General features: G+C 42.6%; 1 protein-coding gene across 7 annotated transcripts in view; it reads right to left on the bottom strand.

Annotated features, from left to right (window-relative positions):
- The window catches only part of LOC139278507 (protein PHTF2-like), a 141,743-nt gene that overhangs the window by 26,322 nt on the left and 95,646 nt on the right, over window positions 1-19,775 (bottom strand). For 6 of the 7 annotated variants that reach the window (XM_070897351.1, XM_070897350.1, XM_070897356.1 and 3 more), the window contains 6 exons: window positions 16,731-16,889; window positions 14,654-14,819; window positions 11,675-11,833; window positions 8,230-8,428; window positions 6,905-7,072; window positions 2,507-2,716 (listed from right to left, as the gene is read on the bottom strand). In XM_070897351.1, coding sequence (XP_070753452.1) covers window positions 2,507-2,716; window positions 6,905-7,072; window positions 8,230-8,428; window positions 11,675-11,833; window positions 14,654-14,819; window positions 16,731-16,889 — 1,061 coding nt within the window. The remainder of the gene's footprint in view (window positions 1-2,506; window positions 2,717-6,904; window positions 7,073-8,229; window positions 8,429-11,674; window positions 11,834-14,653; window positions 14,820-16,730; window positions 16,890-19,775) is intronic. The other variant, XM_070897355.1, reaches the window with a different exon arrangement.

Genomic DNA, 19,775 nt, shown 5'->3' with positions numbered 1-19,775 from the left:
CATACACCATCCCAACTTGGAAATATTGCACAGCGCAGCCAGTGTCGGAGCACGTTTAAATGCATATATGCTACATCCTAGTGATGCAGCCAGTTCCAAAAGGGTAACAATAGCAAACGCTGTTAGTCCGCCGTTATGACCCACCGCAAATTCCGTCCCAATGTGGTTGAAAGCTCAGCTCGGAGTGAAATAGAACACTGAGGTTGTGAACAGTCTGGTTCAATCCAAGACAGTGACTGGGGAGGGGGACGGAGTCAGTGGTGAGGGTACATAGTTTTGTTGGGGACCAAAGACAATGGCTTCTGTCCTCCACATGTTTTTTTTTAAATTCTAATTGTCTTTAATTGCATGTTTCACTTTTTAAATAATCCCACGGACTCAATGAAAATAGCTGAACACATCTACACTGCCTCATTGCTCAAAATGGCAGAATGACTTGTCTGCAAAGGTCAAACGAATAAAAGTTCTGACAATATACAGCAGGCAAGTCCCAGTTTGTATCCTTGATCTGTGCTGAGTTAGTTGATCTCAGCCAGGACAGCAGTAGAGGTACTAGGACCACTGCTTTTCTTGACATACGCTAATGACTTGGATTGTGGGTGTACAGGGCACAATTTCAAAATTTGCAGATGACACAAAAATTACAAGTATAATGAATGGTGAGGAGGATAGCGATAGACTTCAAGAGGGCATAGACAGGCTGGTGGAATGGGTGAACACGTGGCAGCTGAAAGTTAGGGCAGAAAAGTGTGAAGTGATACAGTTTGGTAGAAAGAATGAGAGGAGAAGAAATATAAACAAAAGGGTACAATCCTAAAGGGGGTGCATGAACAGAGTGACACAGGGGTTTATGTGCACAATTCGTTGAAGGTGGCAGGGCAGGTTGAGAAAGCGTTTAAAAAAGCTTACGGGATCCTGGGCTTCATGAATAGAGGTATAAAGTACAACAGCGTGAAAATGATGATGAACCTGTATAAAACACTGGTTCGGCCTCAACTGGAGTATTGTGTCCAATTCTGGGCACCACACTTTAGGAAGGATGTGAAGGCTTTAGAGAGGGTGCAGAAAAAATTAAAAATGATTCCAGCGATGAGGGACTTCAGTTACGTGGATAGACTGGAGAAGCTGGGGTCGTTCTCCTTACGGCAGAGATGACTGAGAGGAGATTTGATAGAGATGTTCAAAATCATGAGGGGTCTGCACAGAGTAGAGAGAGAGAAACTGTTCCCATTGGTGGAAGGGTCGAGAACCAGAGGACACAGATTTAAGGTGATTGGCAAAAGAACCAAAGGTGACATGAGGAAAAAATGTTTTTTTACGCAGCGAGTGGTTAGGATCTGGAATACACTGCCTGAAGGGATGGTGGAGGCAGACTCAATCACTGCTTTCAAAAGGGAGTTTACTAAGTACCTGAAGGAGAGAAATTTTCAGGGCTAAGGGAAAGGGCGGGAGAGTGGGACCAGCTGAAGCGTACTTGCAGAGAGTTGGCACGGGCTCGACGGGCCGAATGGCCTTCTTCCGTGCTGTAACCATTCGCTGATTCTATGAGATATACAACTGCCCTCAGTACCACTGGGTTAGAGAAAATTAGTTCCTGATCAGCATCCAGTGATCACGAGTAAAAAGAAAATACATTGTTTGATTAGGAAAGGTTTAGCAGAGGTTAGGGATCTCATTCAGTCTGGTCTCAACTAAATCAATGGCAGAATTTCGATATTGCAGAATGCCCATAACCTGTTAAGTCAACAATGATGTTTAATGTTGACTTAAACATATACTGGAAACTGTTCCAACACGGTATAAACAAAGGTTATCATATATGCTATTTTCTGATTGGCATTAATGAATCATCTAATAATCTAAAATCTCGGTTCGTGAGATCCCTATAACCCAAAAGTCCAAAGTGCATTGACCAGGATATCCACAGTGAGCTGTCCAATGTATAATTCATTTGATGTGACAAAAATGTTGTATATCTGTGTATCATATTTTTAACTTGAAACACATTATTTTAATTCCTTTTCGTGAACTGGATCAAGCCTGCTAATCCTTGGACTAACTTCAACAACATGTTGTTACTGTTTTCTTCAAATAACATGGTAAATAAACTGGTTTGGTAGCCTGTTCTGGAAGTATTTAGTATTGCTGATATTAACTGTTCTCTGAATTCACGTGGATGTGTAAGTAAATGTCCGGTGTGTAATCTGAAGAACTATTATCTAGATTACTGTTCCAGGTTACTTTGTGCATAAGGTCTTCGCTTCAATGCACAAGTGCAGAGTAGCCGACGAGAGCTGGTGTTTATTCTGAGCACGGGAAAGCTGAATCATGATAGTTACCACCAGTCTGAAACTATTGCCAAAATGTAATAGCGTAACTGAAATAATTTAAATACTGTCTTTGGTTAACTTAAAGGATTCACTCATCAAAAATATGCAAAGTTAAATATTATTGAAGGAGTAATATTTAACAGCACTCATTATAAGAAACAAATGCTGAAACAAACCGGGTGAAATGGATCATCTCGGTATTCCTTTTTTCCAGAGGAATTCAAGTGAGTATTTTCTCCCTCAGTCTCACTAGTGCAGGAAGTACGGCATTCAGCACAGTGCAGAAAGTCCTCCCATAACACATCTTCAGTTTCTGATTCATGGCGTGTGCTTTCTGAATCTTGTCTAGAACTTCGTGAACTACAACTAGCAGATTTAGTAGTCTCCTGCAAAACAATGACATGAAATGTTCTTTCAAATGTACTCAACTCATTAGTTAGAACTAGAAATATGTAGCACCACCATTTAAATAGGTAGCATCTACTATTGAAAAATCATTTAAAATGTCCACCTGCCTAGCATTTATTTCAGTTTTAGGGGTCTGATCATTTCATTGTAAAAGCAATTCTAATAGCTTTCAGCTTGAACCAGGTTTTGTTGTCAATGCTGTTGTCCATTATATTGGACATAACATAAGAAATAGGAGCAGGAGTAGGCCAGACGGCCCCTCGAGCCTGCTCCACCATTTAATACGATCATGGCTGATCCGATCATGAACTCAGGTCCACTTTCCTACCCGCTCACCATAACCCCTTATCGGTTAAGAAACTGTCTATCTGTCTTAAATTTATTCAATGACCCAGCTTCCACAGCTCTCTGAGGCAGCGAATTCCACAAATTTACAACCCTCAGAGAAGAAATTCCTCCTCATCTCAGTTTTAAATGGGCAGCCCCTTATTCTAAGATTGTGCCCCCTAGTTCTAGTCTCCCCTATCAGTGGAAACATCCTCTCTGCATCCACCTTGTCAAGCCCCCTTATAAACTTATACGTTTTGATAAGATCACCTTGCATTCTTCTGAATTCCAATGAGTAGAAACCCAACTTACTCAGCCTTTCCTCATAAGTCAACCCCCTCATCTCTGGAATCAACCGAGTGAACCTTCTCTGAACTGCCTCCAAAGCAAGTATATCCTTTCTTAAATATGGAAACCAAAACCAAAACGCAATATTCTAGGTGTGACCTCACCAATACCGTGTATAACTATAGCAAGACTTCCCTGCTTTTATCCTCCATTCCCTTTGTAATAAAGGCCAAGATTCCATTGGCCTTCCTGATCACTTGCTGTACCTGCTTACTAACCCAGGTCCCGCTGTACTGCAGCACTTTGCAATCGTTCTCCATTTAAATAGTAACTTGCTCTTTGATTTTTTGTGCATAACCTCACACTTTCCAACATAATACTCCATCTGCCAAATTTTTGCCCACTCACTTAGCCTGTCCATGTCCTTTTGCAGGTTTTTTGTGTCCTCCTCACATATTGCTTTTCCTCCCATCTTTGTATCATCAGCAAACTTAGCTACATTACACTCGTTCCCTTCATCCAAGTCGTTAATATAGAGATTGTAAATAGTTGGGGTCCCAGCACTGATCCCTGTGGCACCCCACTAGTTACTGATTGCCAACCCGAGAATGAACCATTTATCCCAACACTTTGTTTTCTGTTAGTTAGCCAATCCTCTACCCATGCTAATATATTAACCCCAACCCAGTGAACTTTTATCTTGTGCAGTAATCTTTTATGTGGCACCTTGTCAAATGCCTTCTGGAAGTCCAAATACGCCACATCCATTGGTTCCCCTTTATCCACCCTGTTCGTTACATCCTCAAAGAATTCCAGCAAATTTGTCAAATTTCCCTTCATAAATCCATGCTGACTCTGCCTGATTGAATTATGCTTTTCCAAATGTCCTGCTACTGCTTCTTTAATAATGGACTCCAACATTTTCCCAACCACAGATGCTAGGCTAAGTGGCCTATAGTTTCCTGCTTTTTGTCTGCCTCCCTTTTTAAATAGGGGCGTTACATTTGCAGTTTTCCAATATGCTGGGACCTCCCCAGAATCCAGGGAATTTTGGTAAATTACAACCAATGCATCCACTATCCCTGCCGCTACTTCTCTTAAGACCCTAGGATGCAAGCCATCAGGTCCAGGGGATTTATCTGCCTTTAGTCCCATTATCTTACTGAGTACCACCTCCTTAGTGATTGTGATTGTGTTATGTTCCTCCCCCCTATAGCTCCTTGACTATCCACTGTTGGGATATTGTTTGTGTCCTCTACCGTAAAGACTGATACAAAATATTTGTTCAGAGTTTCTGCCATCTCCATGTTCCCCATTACTAATTCCTCGGTCTCGTCCTCTAAGGGACCAACATTTACTTTAGCCACTCTTCTTTTTTATTTACCTGTAGAAACTCTTGCTATCTGTTTTTATATTTCGTGCTAGTTTACTTTCATAGTCTATCATCCCTTTCTTAATCATTTTTTTAGTCATTCTTTGCTGGGTTTTAAAAGCTTCCCAATCTTCTGTCCTCCCACTAGTTTTGGCCACTTTGTATGCCATCCTTTATTTCTTTAGTTAGCCATGGAAGACTATCTTTTCTTGTAGACCCTATCCTCTTCACTGGAATATATTTTTCTTGAGAATTACGAAATATCTCCTTAAATATACGCCACTGTTCATCAACTGTCCTACGCTTTAAACTATTTTCCCAGTCGTCTTTAGCCAACTCTGCCCTCGTACCTTTGTAGTCTGCTTTATTTAAGCTTAATGGGCCCAAATTTGGCCCTCCGGTTTTTTCGGCACACTTACATGAGATGCGCTGACTTCTTGCGCTCAAAATGGCGCCAAAAAAAATCCCCATATTCTGGCCCCTCTGCTGACTCTCCTGGGGCTTGGCACGACGTGGCGAGTCCATTGGGGGGTGGAGCTAGGGCCCTGCGCGGCAGCTGTCCGCATGCGCAGTAGAGCGTTCGCGCATGCGCAGTAGCTCCTCCCATGATTGTGATGATGCGTGCCTGCGGCGTGGGACCCAATGCGTCCCGGCCCTATCCCGGGCCAAGTGGTCTGCCACACAGGCCGGCCGCTGCCTTCCCGCGCTGAGGTCCACAAGAAACAGGTTGGTGCGGGGAGACTTTTGATCGGGCGGGGGGGGGGGGGGGGGGGGGAAGGAGGAGAGTTTCTTTAAATGATTTAGAAAAAGTCTCCGTCAATGGCACAATGCAACTGGTTGTGAAGAGGTGAGAATGACCAGAGAAAACTTTCCTTAGGTTTGGTTTCTCAGTACCAGCAAATATCTGGTCATGGCTTTTGTTTTGGTAGTAATCATGACTTGGGTCAATTTCTTTTTAAATCCCAACAATTCTTAGTGAACAACTGCATGGATGCCTGTAGATACCCTGTTGGGAACATTCCATCAGCACCCACGGGTGCCTTATTGGGGAGTAACTGCATGGGCACCCTCGGGTACCTTGCGCAAGTGACCATCGTTCATTCATGTGTAAGCCCGAGCCTTGACAATCGAAGAAAGGCAGGCTGTGACCACGAGGGACATCACACCCTGTTCCACTTTTCACCTGACCTCTACACATAGAACAGTTCCAGCAGGCTCAATGGATAGCGACCAGGAGCTGGAACCCCGGTTGATTTTCCACTCCCTAACCCGATGACAACAAGGCCAGTTGTATTACTCCTATCACTGCACCACCCACAATCACTAACTCATGATGGTGCGATGACATAAGATAACAACTTGCATTAATATAGCCCCGCTAGCAAATTATTTGATTCATAAATGGTTTTATGAAACCCTTTGTCTTCTGAAATAAAGGATATTAAAAAGTGCACATTTTATGAAGCTTTATATAGTGGAATGTGTAAATTATGCAAAAGTTACAGTACAAGACCTGTATTAGTTGTTGTGAAGGTGTTTAGTGCTTTGCAATGTCCTCTCCGTTCCCCCCCCCCCCCCCCCCCCCCATCTACCTGCGCTGATTTCTTAATTCTCCACAAGGGTTTGCTGTGCGGCCCAGGTGGCCACATATGCTGGCCTAAGTTAGTTTGGAGCAACTATTAGCTGTCCAAACTGGCTTAAATGGCCAAAAACAGGCGTAAGTGGCTGGCAACACCCACTTTTGAAAATAAAAACATAACTAAAAAAAATCCTAACTAACTCACTTACACTGGCGCAAATTAAATTTTCAGAATGGGGATTTTTAAGATACTCCAGAAAAATCAAATTGCTCCAAAAAAATGGAGCAACTCCTGGGCAAATTTGGGCCCAATACGCTGGTTTGAGATCCAACTTTCTCGCCCTCCATCTGAATTTGAAATTCAACCATGCTATGGTCACTCGTTCCAAGGGGATCCTTTACTAGGAGATTGTTTATTAATCCTGCCTCATTACACAGGACCAGATCTAAGATAGCCTGCCCCCTGGTTGGTTTCGTTACATACTGCTAAAGGAACCTGTCTCTTATGCACCATGTACAATGTATAAGAGTACAATGTAACAGATTCTAACACATAACTATTTGTTGGTTATGGTACTGAAGAAGAAACTAGTCTATAACCTCAGCAGTGTATTGTCTTTTGTACTGTTGCGATTTCCTATTCCGTAATACACTGTCACTTGAGGTTCGTTCTGCACTGCGACGTTGTGTGAATGCTTGTGTTCCAACCTCGCCATCTTCATCACTTGAAACATCATCTGATACATTGATGACTGGTCTAGGTCCTTCCTGTTTAAAAATGCAAACATGAGCAAAGACAAATCAATAAAAGTTCAATATTTTACCTGTATTCAACTTCCTCCATAAAAGGTATCCTGAAATGTGACCATGTGTTGTGCATTGAGTTTCGCAGATTTGAACATTCCCTCATTTTCAGAGAAGCAATTGTTGAATGCAGGTGGTGGAGCACAAGGAGTCATCTTTCAAGTGAAAAATTAGCTGTGAGAAAAGGCCTGGCGCTGAGAGTGTTTATGCATAACTGAGTCACTTATCATGAGATGAATAGAAGCAGCACTAGCTGTGTTATTCGTCATAAGTGACCTCCAGACCTCAGAAGGGAGACGAGGAGGTTATCAGCGACCGCTCTGTCTATGTACCTCCCTGCTTGCCCTTGCACCTCCACTATCACCTTGCACCTTAAATCCAACTTTTCCCCTGACTCTGGCCTACCACCTGCGATGCCTCCGTCGATCTCCTCAGCGACCACCTCCTCCGATGCCCTATACCCAACTAAATCAGCTAGTCTTGCACCCGTAGTGCTTCCCTGGTGCAATTGTCTCCTCCGTGGCCTACAAATCTGCAGGTCACAAGTGAGTGTCTGATGTCACTGTCCATCACCAGAATGGAACAAACACCTCAAGCTCTTCTGGTCCAATCACACAGCCCATTTCTCATACTAGTCCAAAATTACCCTCACAGCAGGAACAACTCTAAACTCTGCTTCTCTGCAGCAGACCACCTCCTCAGATCTCTCCGCACTACACCATTCATCCTCATTTGGGGCACCAATGGGGAAATTCCTCTTTGCTATCCTGCTGAAATTGAGTGGGATTGTGACAAAGCATGTTGGAAAGTTCAGGCGATGGGGCCTAGCGCCACCTCACTGCCCTTGGAATTACTGGCTGATTAAGAATCTGGTATAAGTGAATCACATCTCCTTCAAGCTTTCTCTTCGTAAGAATAAACAATCCGACACACTTCAGCCTCTCCTGGTACCTCGTATGCCTTAAACTTGGTATCAATTCGGTTGCCCTTTTCTGTACTGCCTCCAATACTTGGAGATCTTTACTGTAGTACAGCAATCAGAATTGACCACAGTATTCTTGCAGTAGTAGTGCGTTGTACAGTCTTAGCAAGCCAACAAACTATAATTCTAGTGTACTTACTTTATGGTTTACAGGACTATGTGCATTTCTTCCTGATCCTGTAATCAAGCTGCACTCTTCAGGCCCCACTACTTCACAGTGGGCATCATGAAATAGCTTTCCATCTTCATGGCTTTTGTTATTCACTCTTCCATCCAGAGAAACATAGCCATTATCTGTCTCTGTTGATTTGTCAATTGATCGCTTCATTTTCTTTGCCCTTAAAGATAAAAGTAGTGAGAGTTAACCAGCAATGCCTTTTATAAGCACACAAAGTTTGGTTAGCTGTGGCATTCAATATCAGGATTTCTTTGTTGTTCAGTCAAAATAAGGCCATTGAAACGACAAAGATTATAACATGTTTTCTTTAGTCAGCTGGGTGTCAGACGGGCGTGGAAACCTCGCACTATTCTTGAGTCTCCAAACCAAACTGCTAAGAAATCCACACAGGTAGAGTTTTGGTTTGGCCTAAATGGAGTCCATGCTCTCTCCCCTTCGGGGCACTATCCATTTATCCCAGTCCAGGAGCTTAGGTGCAGGCAAACAAGTAATGTTTCACTAATGGAACAACTATTTGTCTATATTCATCTTTCTCCTGCTGAATTAATTAGTCACCAAACTGATTTTGAATACTCCAACTCTCATTAACTACACTAGGTGGCAATCTATTCCACGTCAATTGTATGAAGTTATTTCTGAAATCGGGTTTTTAAGTGATCGCTTAGCTTATCATCTCCCCAGATTCTCTTCTCATAGTTTTGTATAAAATATTTTTCTACATCCACCATATCAATTCTCTTGCTCTGATGACGCCGCCTTTCATACTAGTGCCTGACATGTCTTCCTTTTTCCTCAACCAAGGATTCCCCGCCACCGTGGTTAACATGGCCCTCGATCGTGTCCGTTCTATTTCCCGCACCTCTGCTCTCACCCTTTCCTCTCCCTCTCAGAACCATGACAGGGTTTCCTTTGTCCTCGCCTTTCACTCCACCAGCCTCCATGTTCAACGGATCATCCTCCGTCATTTCCACCACCTCCAGCGTGATCCCACCACCAATCACATCTTTCCCTCCCCTCTCAGCATTCCAAAGCGACCATTCTCTCTGCGACACCTTGGTCCATTCCGCAGTCACCCCCAGCACCCACTCCCCTTCCCACAGCACCTTTCTGTGCAAGCGCAGGAGATGCAACACCTGCCCTTTTACCTCCTCCCTTCCCACTATCCTGGGCTCAAAATACTCCTTTCAGATGAAACAGCGATGTACTTGTACTTCTTTCAATTTAGTATACTGTATTCGCTGCTCACAATGTGGTCTCCTCTACACTAGGGAGACCAAGCATAGATTGAGTGACTGCTTTGCGGAATACCTCCGTTCAGTCCGTAAGTGTAACCCTGAGCTTACGGTTGCCCGTCACTTTAATTCTCCACTCCCACTCTGATATCTCCGTCCTCGGACTCCTTCACTGCACTCGGCACAAGCTCGAGGAACAGCACCTCATCTTTCATTTAGGCACTTTACAGCCTTCTGGACTCAACATCAACTTCAACAATTTCAGAGCATAACCTCTGGTCATCTTTGGCTCCCCCGCCCGCCCTCCCCACCCCACATCCGCTTATGTTTTTTTCTTTGTCTCCAATGGCAGTTGGTCATTATTCCGCCATTCACACCCTATCTAGATTAATCTTTTCCTAACTCCTGCCATTATCATTTCAATTCGGCCCATCATCCTTTTGTCTCTCTAATCTCTCCTGCCTTCCACCCTATCACAGACCTTCCTTTTTGTTCTTTCTTCTCCTCCCCTTTTCAGTGCATCATTCGCCAGTTCTGACGAAGGGTCATCTCCACAGATGTTGCCTGACCCGCTGAGATTTCCAGCATTTTGTATTTTTATATCAAGCCTCTTAATTATTTTAAAACCTTGGAAATCTATAACCCTCTCTCACGTATGATTTAACTTCTCCAGCCTCTTTTCATAATTCAATGATTCAAACCTGGAATTGGTTTCATTGCCATTCTCCAACTTCTTTCCACTTGTTCCACTTCTTGACACATCCCAGCACCCCATCCCAACAACACCCTATCCCCAAGATATCAGTTCCAAACCTCAGGATCCAGGTTGCAGACTCCCAGGCGACTCATCTCTTCCAAATTCCTCACAAAAACCTACAACCCACTGTAATTCTCCCAAATCTTGGGATCACCCTCCTCAATGCTCCTCACAACAGGAGCTCCTTGCCAGTACCATCACATCCAAACAATCACAGGCCATGGCCCCCCTCTTCTACCACCCTATAGTGCCCCTTCAGAATTCTACTCCTAGTGCTCCCACTTCCTGCCAACCACTGCTGCTACCACATCCTAACACTCTTCTGCACCCCTCCATACTGCCAAATCCCAGACTAAACTAAAACTTTCTTGCATAATGCCTTATCAAATTGCTTCTGATCACTATAAATATGGTAGATAGTTATTTATCAATTTAGTAACACTGTAAAAAAAATATATTGTAAACTCATTATCATGAGATCAGGATTGTTTCACCAAATATAGTTAACTGCTTTGTTTATAATGGCCTTTTTTACATTCTATCACAGGTTATTTCTCTGGATCAAGCTTTCAAACTTTATTAAAGTGAAATATTTGGGTCAGTTTTAGAGAGGGGGCAAAGAAAATCAATGTGTTAAATTCAAAAATATGCACAGTACTAAAGCATAGAGGTAACTAAGAACATTGAGCTTTTGAAACAAGTGTAATATTATATATGGAGCCGTTTATAACAGGACAAATATATACAAAGAGAATGCTCTAAAATTCTGACTGGCTATTACTAGTGTCTATTTCAGTTATTCAAAGGCTCTATTTACCAAATGCAACACATCATATGGCAGTAGCTTTGGTAAAAGTAAATATAAAGTTCAAATGCTAAACATTGAACTATTAGATTCATATTTACAATGAGTTTTTAAGTCAATATAGTGAGAGATTTTAGCTGAGGGAATATGTTTTATTGTGCACTGCTTGGTGAAGCTACATGCTAGAGAGAGCAAGAATGCATCACATTCAATTGCTGGTCTGTGCTGGGTTAATTATGTAGGAGAGTATTTGGGAGCTACATATAGCCTCAGTAGTCCTGGGCTAGGGAGGGAAAAAATAAAAGCTTCCCATTCCTGATCAGTGAACAGAGACCAATGTTGAAAAGTCCACATGTGGACCTTGGTGAGATGAGGATCAGACTTCACAGTCAATCAGCCTGGCGCCACTAACTCCCGACATTCACACATGAAGAATACTGGAAGCTTGCTGGCATGCTCAGCAAGAGTTAGAGCCAAATGAGGAGAGGAGAAAAGGGAAGCAAAGTAGGAAAAAGATTTTGTCAGGGTTTGAGAGAACTAAAACATTTAACTGAACACGAGTATAACAAAAGCGACGACGCAGACACGGACTAGTAGAATGACAATACACACCCTGGAAAATAAATAGCATGCCAGATCTCTCTGAAGATTGCACCAACACTGTAACTGGTGCCTGTGCCAGACTGCTGGTACACCTCCTGTGTATTATCTGTGGTACTAGAGCCATCTCCTTCCCTATGTACTTCCAGATGAGCTGCTTTCCGCAATTTCCTTTGTAAGAAAGATTAAAAATGTAGTTTTGTTGTTAAATCAGTATCACCATTCAACTGCTGCTGTGCCCGTGGGTCTTGTCAAACATCGCTGGAATGGGTTTTATAAATCAGCACTGCAATTTTCACAGGATTCACAATTCACTTTTAGTTCATATTTTTCATTTTCCAGCTACAATGAATCAGTCAGATGCAATGACACAAAATGCAGTTATAGCAGGCTTTAAACATATATGTAATACTATTTTGTAAACTCAATATATTTTAATGATCGTGTAGTAAAAGTTCCTGACATGCACAAAATTAATTGCTTTGCAAAAGTTAAATATTTACCACATAGGTTTTGTGTGCAAATGAGGATATCACAGGAAAGTGAGCATTATTAGTACTTGGGGTTCAGGCAGCTCTTAATGCAGTGCACGCCCCGACCTGCGAGAGACCATCAGCGGCAGGTCGGGGCCATAAAAGGAGCGGCGTGCAGAGGCCCAGGGAGCAGCGTGAAGGCTCCGACCTGCGATAGACCATCAGCAGCAGGTCGTGGCCATAAAGAGAGCGGAGGTGTGGCGGCCCAGGAGCAGCATGGAGGCATGCCACTACAAGGTACAGCGCGAGCTGATGCAGGAGGGCAACGGCAGCGAAGAGTGACGTCAGCAAGGTCCAGGTCAGTGATTGGAGCATGGGCAGATACAGCAGGAGCAGCGAGATCGGGGTGAAGGAGCAGTGAGAGATTGTGGAGGGATGTGATCGGGGCCCAGGGGAGGCGTGAGTTCGGGGCCAGGGGCAGCACAGGCTAGCCCACACTGCGATATGTGTGCGCACTAGATCTGTGCAGCAGAGCAGGAATCCTTGCCACTGGACCAAGAACTAGCTCTGTCAAGCCAGTGTGGTGGCTGGTGTGCAACAGTCACCCCACGTTAAAAGAATTCACGCACAGGCATCTTCCACCCTTCAGGATGTAGTTTGGATTCTTCATTCGAAACATCTGTGAACTCATCCTTTTTTTTGGCTTGTGGCAAGTCATCCTCGTTTCGAGGGAGCGCCTATGATGATGAATGCAGTGCAGTGCAAATCAAATTTGACCTGTTTTCCATCTAAAGACGAAAATTATCCCCCTGGTCTCACGTCCCTGCTGATGGTGTTTGATAACTTGCTGCTGGAGGCACACACATAAGAGGTATGCTGATTTTCTCTCCCTATAGGAAAAATGCACCCGTTCACTACCTGTGTGGCAGCACAGCTCATGAGAAAACATTTATAATTGCACGAGACCATATTGTGCTAGTTATTGCATCAGTATAATGGAGTTGTAATATCCTATGCCATCTTGTTTAGCCCCTCTTATGTGACCATCTTCAAGGAAAATCACAATAGCAAGTAATTTGTCCAGTTCAGTTAAAAACATAATAAAATGTAAAATAATCATGCAAGGACAGATTCAAAATAAACATATTTAGTTTAAACATATACTCGGTGTAAACTTGTCTTTTATTTAACTAGGCGATAGCTGTACTTCTATTTAATTAAAGGATATTACTACCGCCTAAATACTTGTCTATATTTATCATACTACATATAAAATATATTTATTTAAATGCAGTTATGTGACATGGGCTTTTTATTTTGCCCACAGACTCCCTGGAGAGACTTCTGGAAGTGATATCACCAACAGTTTCTCTACTTTAGTGGCCCACATTATTCCTGTGCAGCCCAGAGGAACACTTCTGTTCCTCCTGGCCTCACAAAAATAATTCCTCTTCACTGCCTGGTACAATTGCACCTGAATTTTGCAGTCGGGGTTCTACAACTGCTGAAATGATCAAACATTTAAGGATTTAAGCAGCCTTACACCCGTTTCGGGTGGGTAGGCTGCTTGCCTATTTACAGGCCCGCCCAAGTATTGCATTAGACAGTCCTTGAGCATCAATGGGCCCCCTCCTCACCACCCCAATTTTCAACTGCCACCCACCAGTTTTCCAGCATAAAATGGGTGCCATGAGTTGAATTTCTCCACCATTGACTGTTCAATTACTACCACTCCAAATTCAATTCTCCTTGGATCACGCTTGGTGTCAATCTACCCAGAAAAACCGAGACTGGTTCACTCATCGCAACAATCAGCAAATGACAATAATAAACGGGTATTATTACACAACTATAGCAATTTTCTTTTCTTATGTGCCATGATATAATGGGGCCTAAATTCGACTTTGTGAAGAGGAGAGGCGTGGTGACGCGCCAGCGTAATGATGTCATTAACGCTACGCTGATGGCTGACGGTGGCAGAGAGTCCGTCCCGCCTCCATGTCCGCCCCACTTATGACCGACTTCCGCTCTGCTCGGGAAAATAAAAAGACAAATGCTGAATTTTGTGCAAGAGGCCACCTCATCCACCGTGGCGGTGAAAACACAGGATAAATGGTAGGTGCGACCCGTTTCCGGCGAAAGTGAATTTCTACCCCAATGTCTGAAATTTGAGGAAAATTTCTCGAGAGTAGCTGTACAGTTCGCCTTTCACTTTGGATGCTGTAACACACAGTCCACCTGTTTTGGTTTATCTCAATCCTAATAACTTATGCAGGGTTTTTTTAAGCAAAATGTTTTGAAAGTTCTGCTTCCAATGTAAACCAAACACTTTCTGTTCTACCAACATTCATGTGCATTTGATCCATAAGCCAAAAATATTTCTTTTTTTTAAACAAATTAACACACTACAATATAACTCACAGCCTAAGTATGGTATAAATATTGACACTAATGTAAAACATACATTCATTCAAATTAATTAAACCAAGCAGCAAATGTTTCCAAAAGTAGAGAATACCTTCTTCGCCTGCCCCCACTACTTGTTGCAGGTTTGGGTGTATGTGTTGATACAATCTGGCAATGAACAGTCCCAAGCAGTAACATCAGCCAAATAGGCCCAAATACTTCAGTGTATGGTACACTATGTGTAACTTCAGCTGTGCAAAACAACATTATTGCTGTAACTGTAAACAGAAGAGTCAATTAGACTGTTTCTTTGGATAATTTTAATTCTGATGTACTGGTCTCTAACAGCTACTCATTTTATTCCAACACATATCAAAATAAACTTACTGTTTACGCAAAAGTTTTGACTTATTGTGGGTGTAGCTTCAGTGCCACTGTATACAGTCAGAGACTGGAATTTTTTTTTAATAATTTACTTTTTTGCATAATATTCAGCATCATCCTCAATATTGCATGGGAAGAGGCTTAAACCATTCAGCCTGTTTCACCACTCAGTTGGATCATGACAGGTCGATACCTCAACCCCATTTACCCGCCTTGATGTGCAGTTTATTGATAAAGGTAGCACAGTGGATGTTGCATACATGGATTTTTAAAGGGCATTTGATAAGGTGCATAGATTTGTTGATAAAATTAAGGCACATCGTATTAAAGGGAATGTGGATAGGAAGTTAGTTGAAGGACAGAAAATGAGTTTGTAAAAAATTCATTCACGGGATGTGGACATCTCTGGCAAGGCCAGCATTGACTACCCATCCCTAACTGCACTAGAGTGGTTTGCTAGACTATTTCAGAGGGCAATTAAGAGTCTGGAGTCACATATAGGCCAGACCAGGACAGCAGATTTCCTTCCCTAAAGGACATTAGTGAACCAGATGGGTTTTTAACGACAATCTGGTAGTTTCATGGTCACCATTACTGATACTAGATCTTTATTCCAGATTTATTTTAACTGAATTTAAATTCCCCAGCTGCCATGGTGGAATTTGAACTCTTGTCTCTGGATTATTTGTCCAAGCCTCTGATTACTAGTCCAATAACATTACCACCATGCTATTGTCCCCATGTTAATGTATGTTTTTCCAAACAGGAGGAATGGAAACCAGGTTATTTCACTAAAACAGGAACTCCAACAGAAGTGTTCAAAATAGTAAGAGGTTTTGATCAGATATAATTGGGAAAAACTATTTCCACTGGTCAGTGATTCAGTAACTAGAGGACACAGGCATGATGGGTCAAATGGCCTTCTGTGCTGTACCATTCTTTGATTCTATGACATAAATTTAAGATAATTGCCAAAATGAACAAAGGAAGAGGTAAGGAGACTTTTTTTCTACTATGGTATGTTTGGGCATAGAATGCCCTACCAAAGGGCAGAATCTGCAATACCTTTCAAAAAGAAGTGAATAAACATTTGAAAAGGAAAAATGTAAACATGCGTGGTGGAAAGAGTAAAGAAATTGAACTCAGTAGATTGTTATTTCAGAGAGCTGGCACAGGCACAATGGGAAATGGCTTCCTTCTGTGCTGTAACATTCTACAAATTCTCCAAAATATTCAGATAAGATCACTTATCAGTGTTCTCAAAATCGGACTGCTGTGTTGCAAGGCTATGCTCCACTGGCAAATCAGCACAAGTGACGTTTCTGCTGCGGAAAATTGATTTTCAGTACAAACAGAAGAAAACTGTGACAAGGGCACTGAAGCAACACTCCTATTGCTGAAATACAAGGAATCTAAAGCTGCCACTATGCGGAGAAAACAGGTTGATTAAGATAGCAGAAAAGCTAGCCATCTTAGCAAGTTCTTGGTCAGACCTTGTTGGATTTACACTATTAGAGGACAGCAAGGGGTTCACAGGAACACTTTTGCATTCCTTACATTATAATATGCATCAACACCCAAATTGTCACTGAATTACATTAAGCGTAACAAATAATGGCCAGTTAAAGCTTTGCATCTAACTTATGTAGATTTGAAATGCTTGCTAGTATCAGGGAAAATAAATATGTTTCAATCCCAGTGTGAACACCAAGCTGTGTGTTTGTGCTGGGAATACTGAAAGCTCTACTGCATCACCAAAATGTTCCCACATGTTGACTGGTCATAGAGTGCAAGTTATATCTCACCTTCAAGGAGGTATAAAATAAGTAGCCATGAAAAGATGCACTTTGAGGTCACTTGTATCCACCATTTGAAGAAGAATGGGAAAAACACGACTCTCACAATTCCTTTTCTAGTTAATGAGGTCCACGGACTTTCAGGTTTTGCTTTAGCAAAAGCAGATCCTATGGGTTCAAAAGGAAATGGATTACTTTGTAAATAAGTAGGCAAAAGAAAAACCTTTTATGAAAAGCCTTCAAAATTGTTCTTGTCAATTTGTGACAATTAACTACATTATCTTTTAAAACATGGCAAGCCATGAAAAGTCTCTTGCATCTAGCAATGGGTTGTCATTCATAGATACTGGCATTGAGCAAGAGAGCGTATAGGACCACATAGATGCAACCTATGACTCCTTGGACAATTCTGCCACTTTTAAATTGCTATGCCTGGTCATGCTGCTAATTGTTGTCCATGGGGAATGAGATTAGATTGCTTGCTGTAACCAACAATGTCACACCTAATGTATCTGTGCACAACTGATTGGAAAATATTAGTGATTTAGGTCCACCTCCAGCACATGACAAAACTCAGTGACAGCTTCTTTAATAAAACAAACCCTCTGCAGGTACTGCTCTTCTGACCATGGGCATGACTGCCTGTATATTCTGGCATGGTGATATTTAGCGCCTTGCACATTTAGTGCTGATGGACATTGCTTTTTGAAAGACATTTGGTGCTGATGGACATTGCTTTTTGAAGAAAGCAGTTTAAGCAAAGATACAGGAGAGTTCCCAATAGGAAATCCATTGTTTCCTGTGTGAAATGGTGTGAAATGGTGGAAAATTGGCAGCTCCGCAGCAAATGACAAAAAGGTAGATGTCAAAGCAGCAAAGAAAACCTCAAAATGATCAGAAGTAAGTTATAAACTGATCCCATTAATGTAACTGTTGAGGTCTTTAAATCCTCTTTCGTTTTTTCCCCTAGATACCCATTTTATACAGGCCAAAAGAGGAGCCAGCACAAATGAGGCAGAAATGATGGAAAATGGGGCGTATGATATCACAATGACATTTTTCACCCTATTTGCAAAGAATCGTCCTAAAATGGGCAGCAAAGTTTTTCCGCAACCAGAAATAATGGCTAAAAATAGGGCGGGTGAAAAATTAGATGGAGATTCAAAGTAAAAAAAGCTCAACCCAATTTACTGATCAAGTCCAGCCAAGTAACATCTGTAAATGGGACAGAGTTAATCGAAAAATCCAGGCTAGATTTGTTTAAATACTGAAGGTATGATTAAATTCTTTAACCTCATTAATGTTTTCTCTACATGTATCAACATATGCAGTGAAAGAATTTTAAGTTAGTAAAGGCTTTAAGGTCTTATTAAATTTTCACTGCCAAGTATTCACTTCTGAACATGAAAAGAAAATTCTCACATCTCAGGTCTTCCAGTGCATTAGTTTAATAAAAAAGCATTTTTTAACTGACAAGTCTGCTTATGGATAACGTATTAATGTTGAAATGATAGCAGCTAGTGCCAAAAGCTTGACTGAGAAATGAATCTCTCACATGATCAGTGAATCTTTTTTCCACTTTAGACCACAGTTTTAGCAGCTTTGCCAGCAACAAGTGGCCAATTTCTGTGGAAGACGAACAGAAAGCATGAGCATCAAATGAAGCCTGGGGAGGGGGGGGGGTTCCCAATCATTGCGCCTGCTCAGACCTGGTGTGGTCCATACTAGGGCATCGACCTTGGGGAGAGAGAGAACAAAGAATCTTGTCCTGCTAGCCGTTTTGAGCTTCTTGCAAATTTAATCATGTGGACAATACTGACAATGCCATACCATGTGCAAGCCTTCTGCATGATGGCGCTGCAGAGGAGACAATTGATTCTACGTCATCGCATAAGGAACCTCAGACCAGTTAGGGTGATGGGCAAGAGGCCTTACCCACGTCGGGTATATCGAGACAGGCATTCGTACCTGCACCGGAGTGATGCAGTCTGTGTTAGAAGTTGTAACTTAGATCTATGAGTGAGTAAAAGCAGACCTGCAACCTAGAAGCATCAGGAGGACTGTTTTGTCAGTTGGTGAAGGTTACAGCTGCACTTTCATTCTATGCATCTGGATCATTCCAGGCTACAACTGGGGATGTGTGCTCCATTTCTCAACATATAACACATATCTGCATTCGGCAGGTGACTACTGCACTATATGCCCGGAGGAATAACTACATAAAGTTCCCCATGACCGCCCAGGCAATGTGTGAAACGGCTGTGGGCTTCTCCAGGATTGCTGGCTTCCAAAGGTACAGGACTGCATTGATTGTACTCACAACGTCTTGCGAGCACCTTTGGAGGATTCCAAGATGTACAGGAACAGAAAAGGCTTCCACTCCGTTAATGTGCAGCTCGTGTGTGATGACATCGTATCATGTCAGTTGATGCAAGACACCCTGGGAGCACCCATGATGTGTTCATCCTACACAAGAGTGCTATATCTGCCATGTTTCAGCAGCAGCCAGAAGGGCAGGGCTGGCTGCTGGGGGACAAAGGATATGGCCTCGCCACCTGGCTCATGACGCCCCTACTCGTAACCTGGACGGAAGCTGACTGGGAATACAACATGTCGCACATTGCGATGTGCAGCATAATAGAGAGGACCATTGGCATCTTGAAACTGCGTTTCCATTCTGGAGGCTACTTGCAATACCCCCCTGAGATTGTCAGTCAGTTCACTGTTGTGTGCTGCATGCTGCATAACTTATCCGTCATGAGGCGGCAGCAGCAGCTGGTAGTAGAAGACCCACCTGAGGTGAGAGTGGCGGATGATGAGGAGGATGCAGCAGATGACGAGGATGAGGAGGAGGATGAGGAAGCCATGCAACTACCTGAACCCGGAGCACGATGGCGGAGGAGGGTGGGCCGTTGTGCCCCTTTAACGATTGCTCGAGCCTTGCACCAGCAGCTCATCCGGTGAACGTTTTGCTGCCTGAAGACTCAGCGACAACTATTCCAAATGGACCATGTTTACTGTTTGGACCTGTTCCGTAATGTTGTGTTGTGTTAA

Source organism: Pristiophorus japonicus, chromosome 13 (genome assembly GCF_044704955.1).
Source record: "Pristiophorus japonicus isolate sPriJap1 chromosome 13, sPriJap1.hap1, whole genome shotgun sequence".
In the NCBI taxonomy this organism is placed as follows: Eukaryota; Metazoa; Chordata; class Chondrichthyes; family Pristiophoridae; genus Pristiophorus; species Pristiophorus japonicus.
This window is presented reverse-complemented; position numbering and strand designations above follow the sequence as displayed.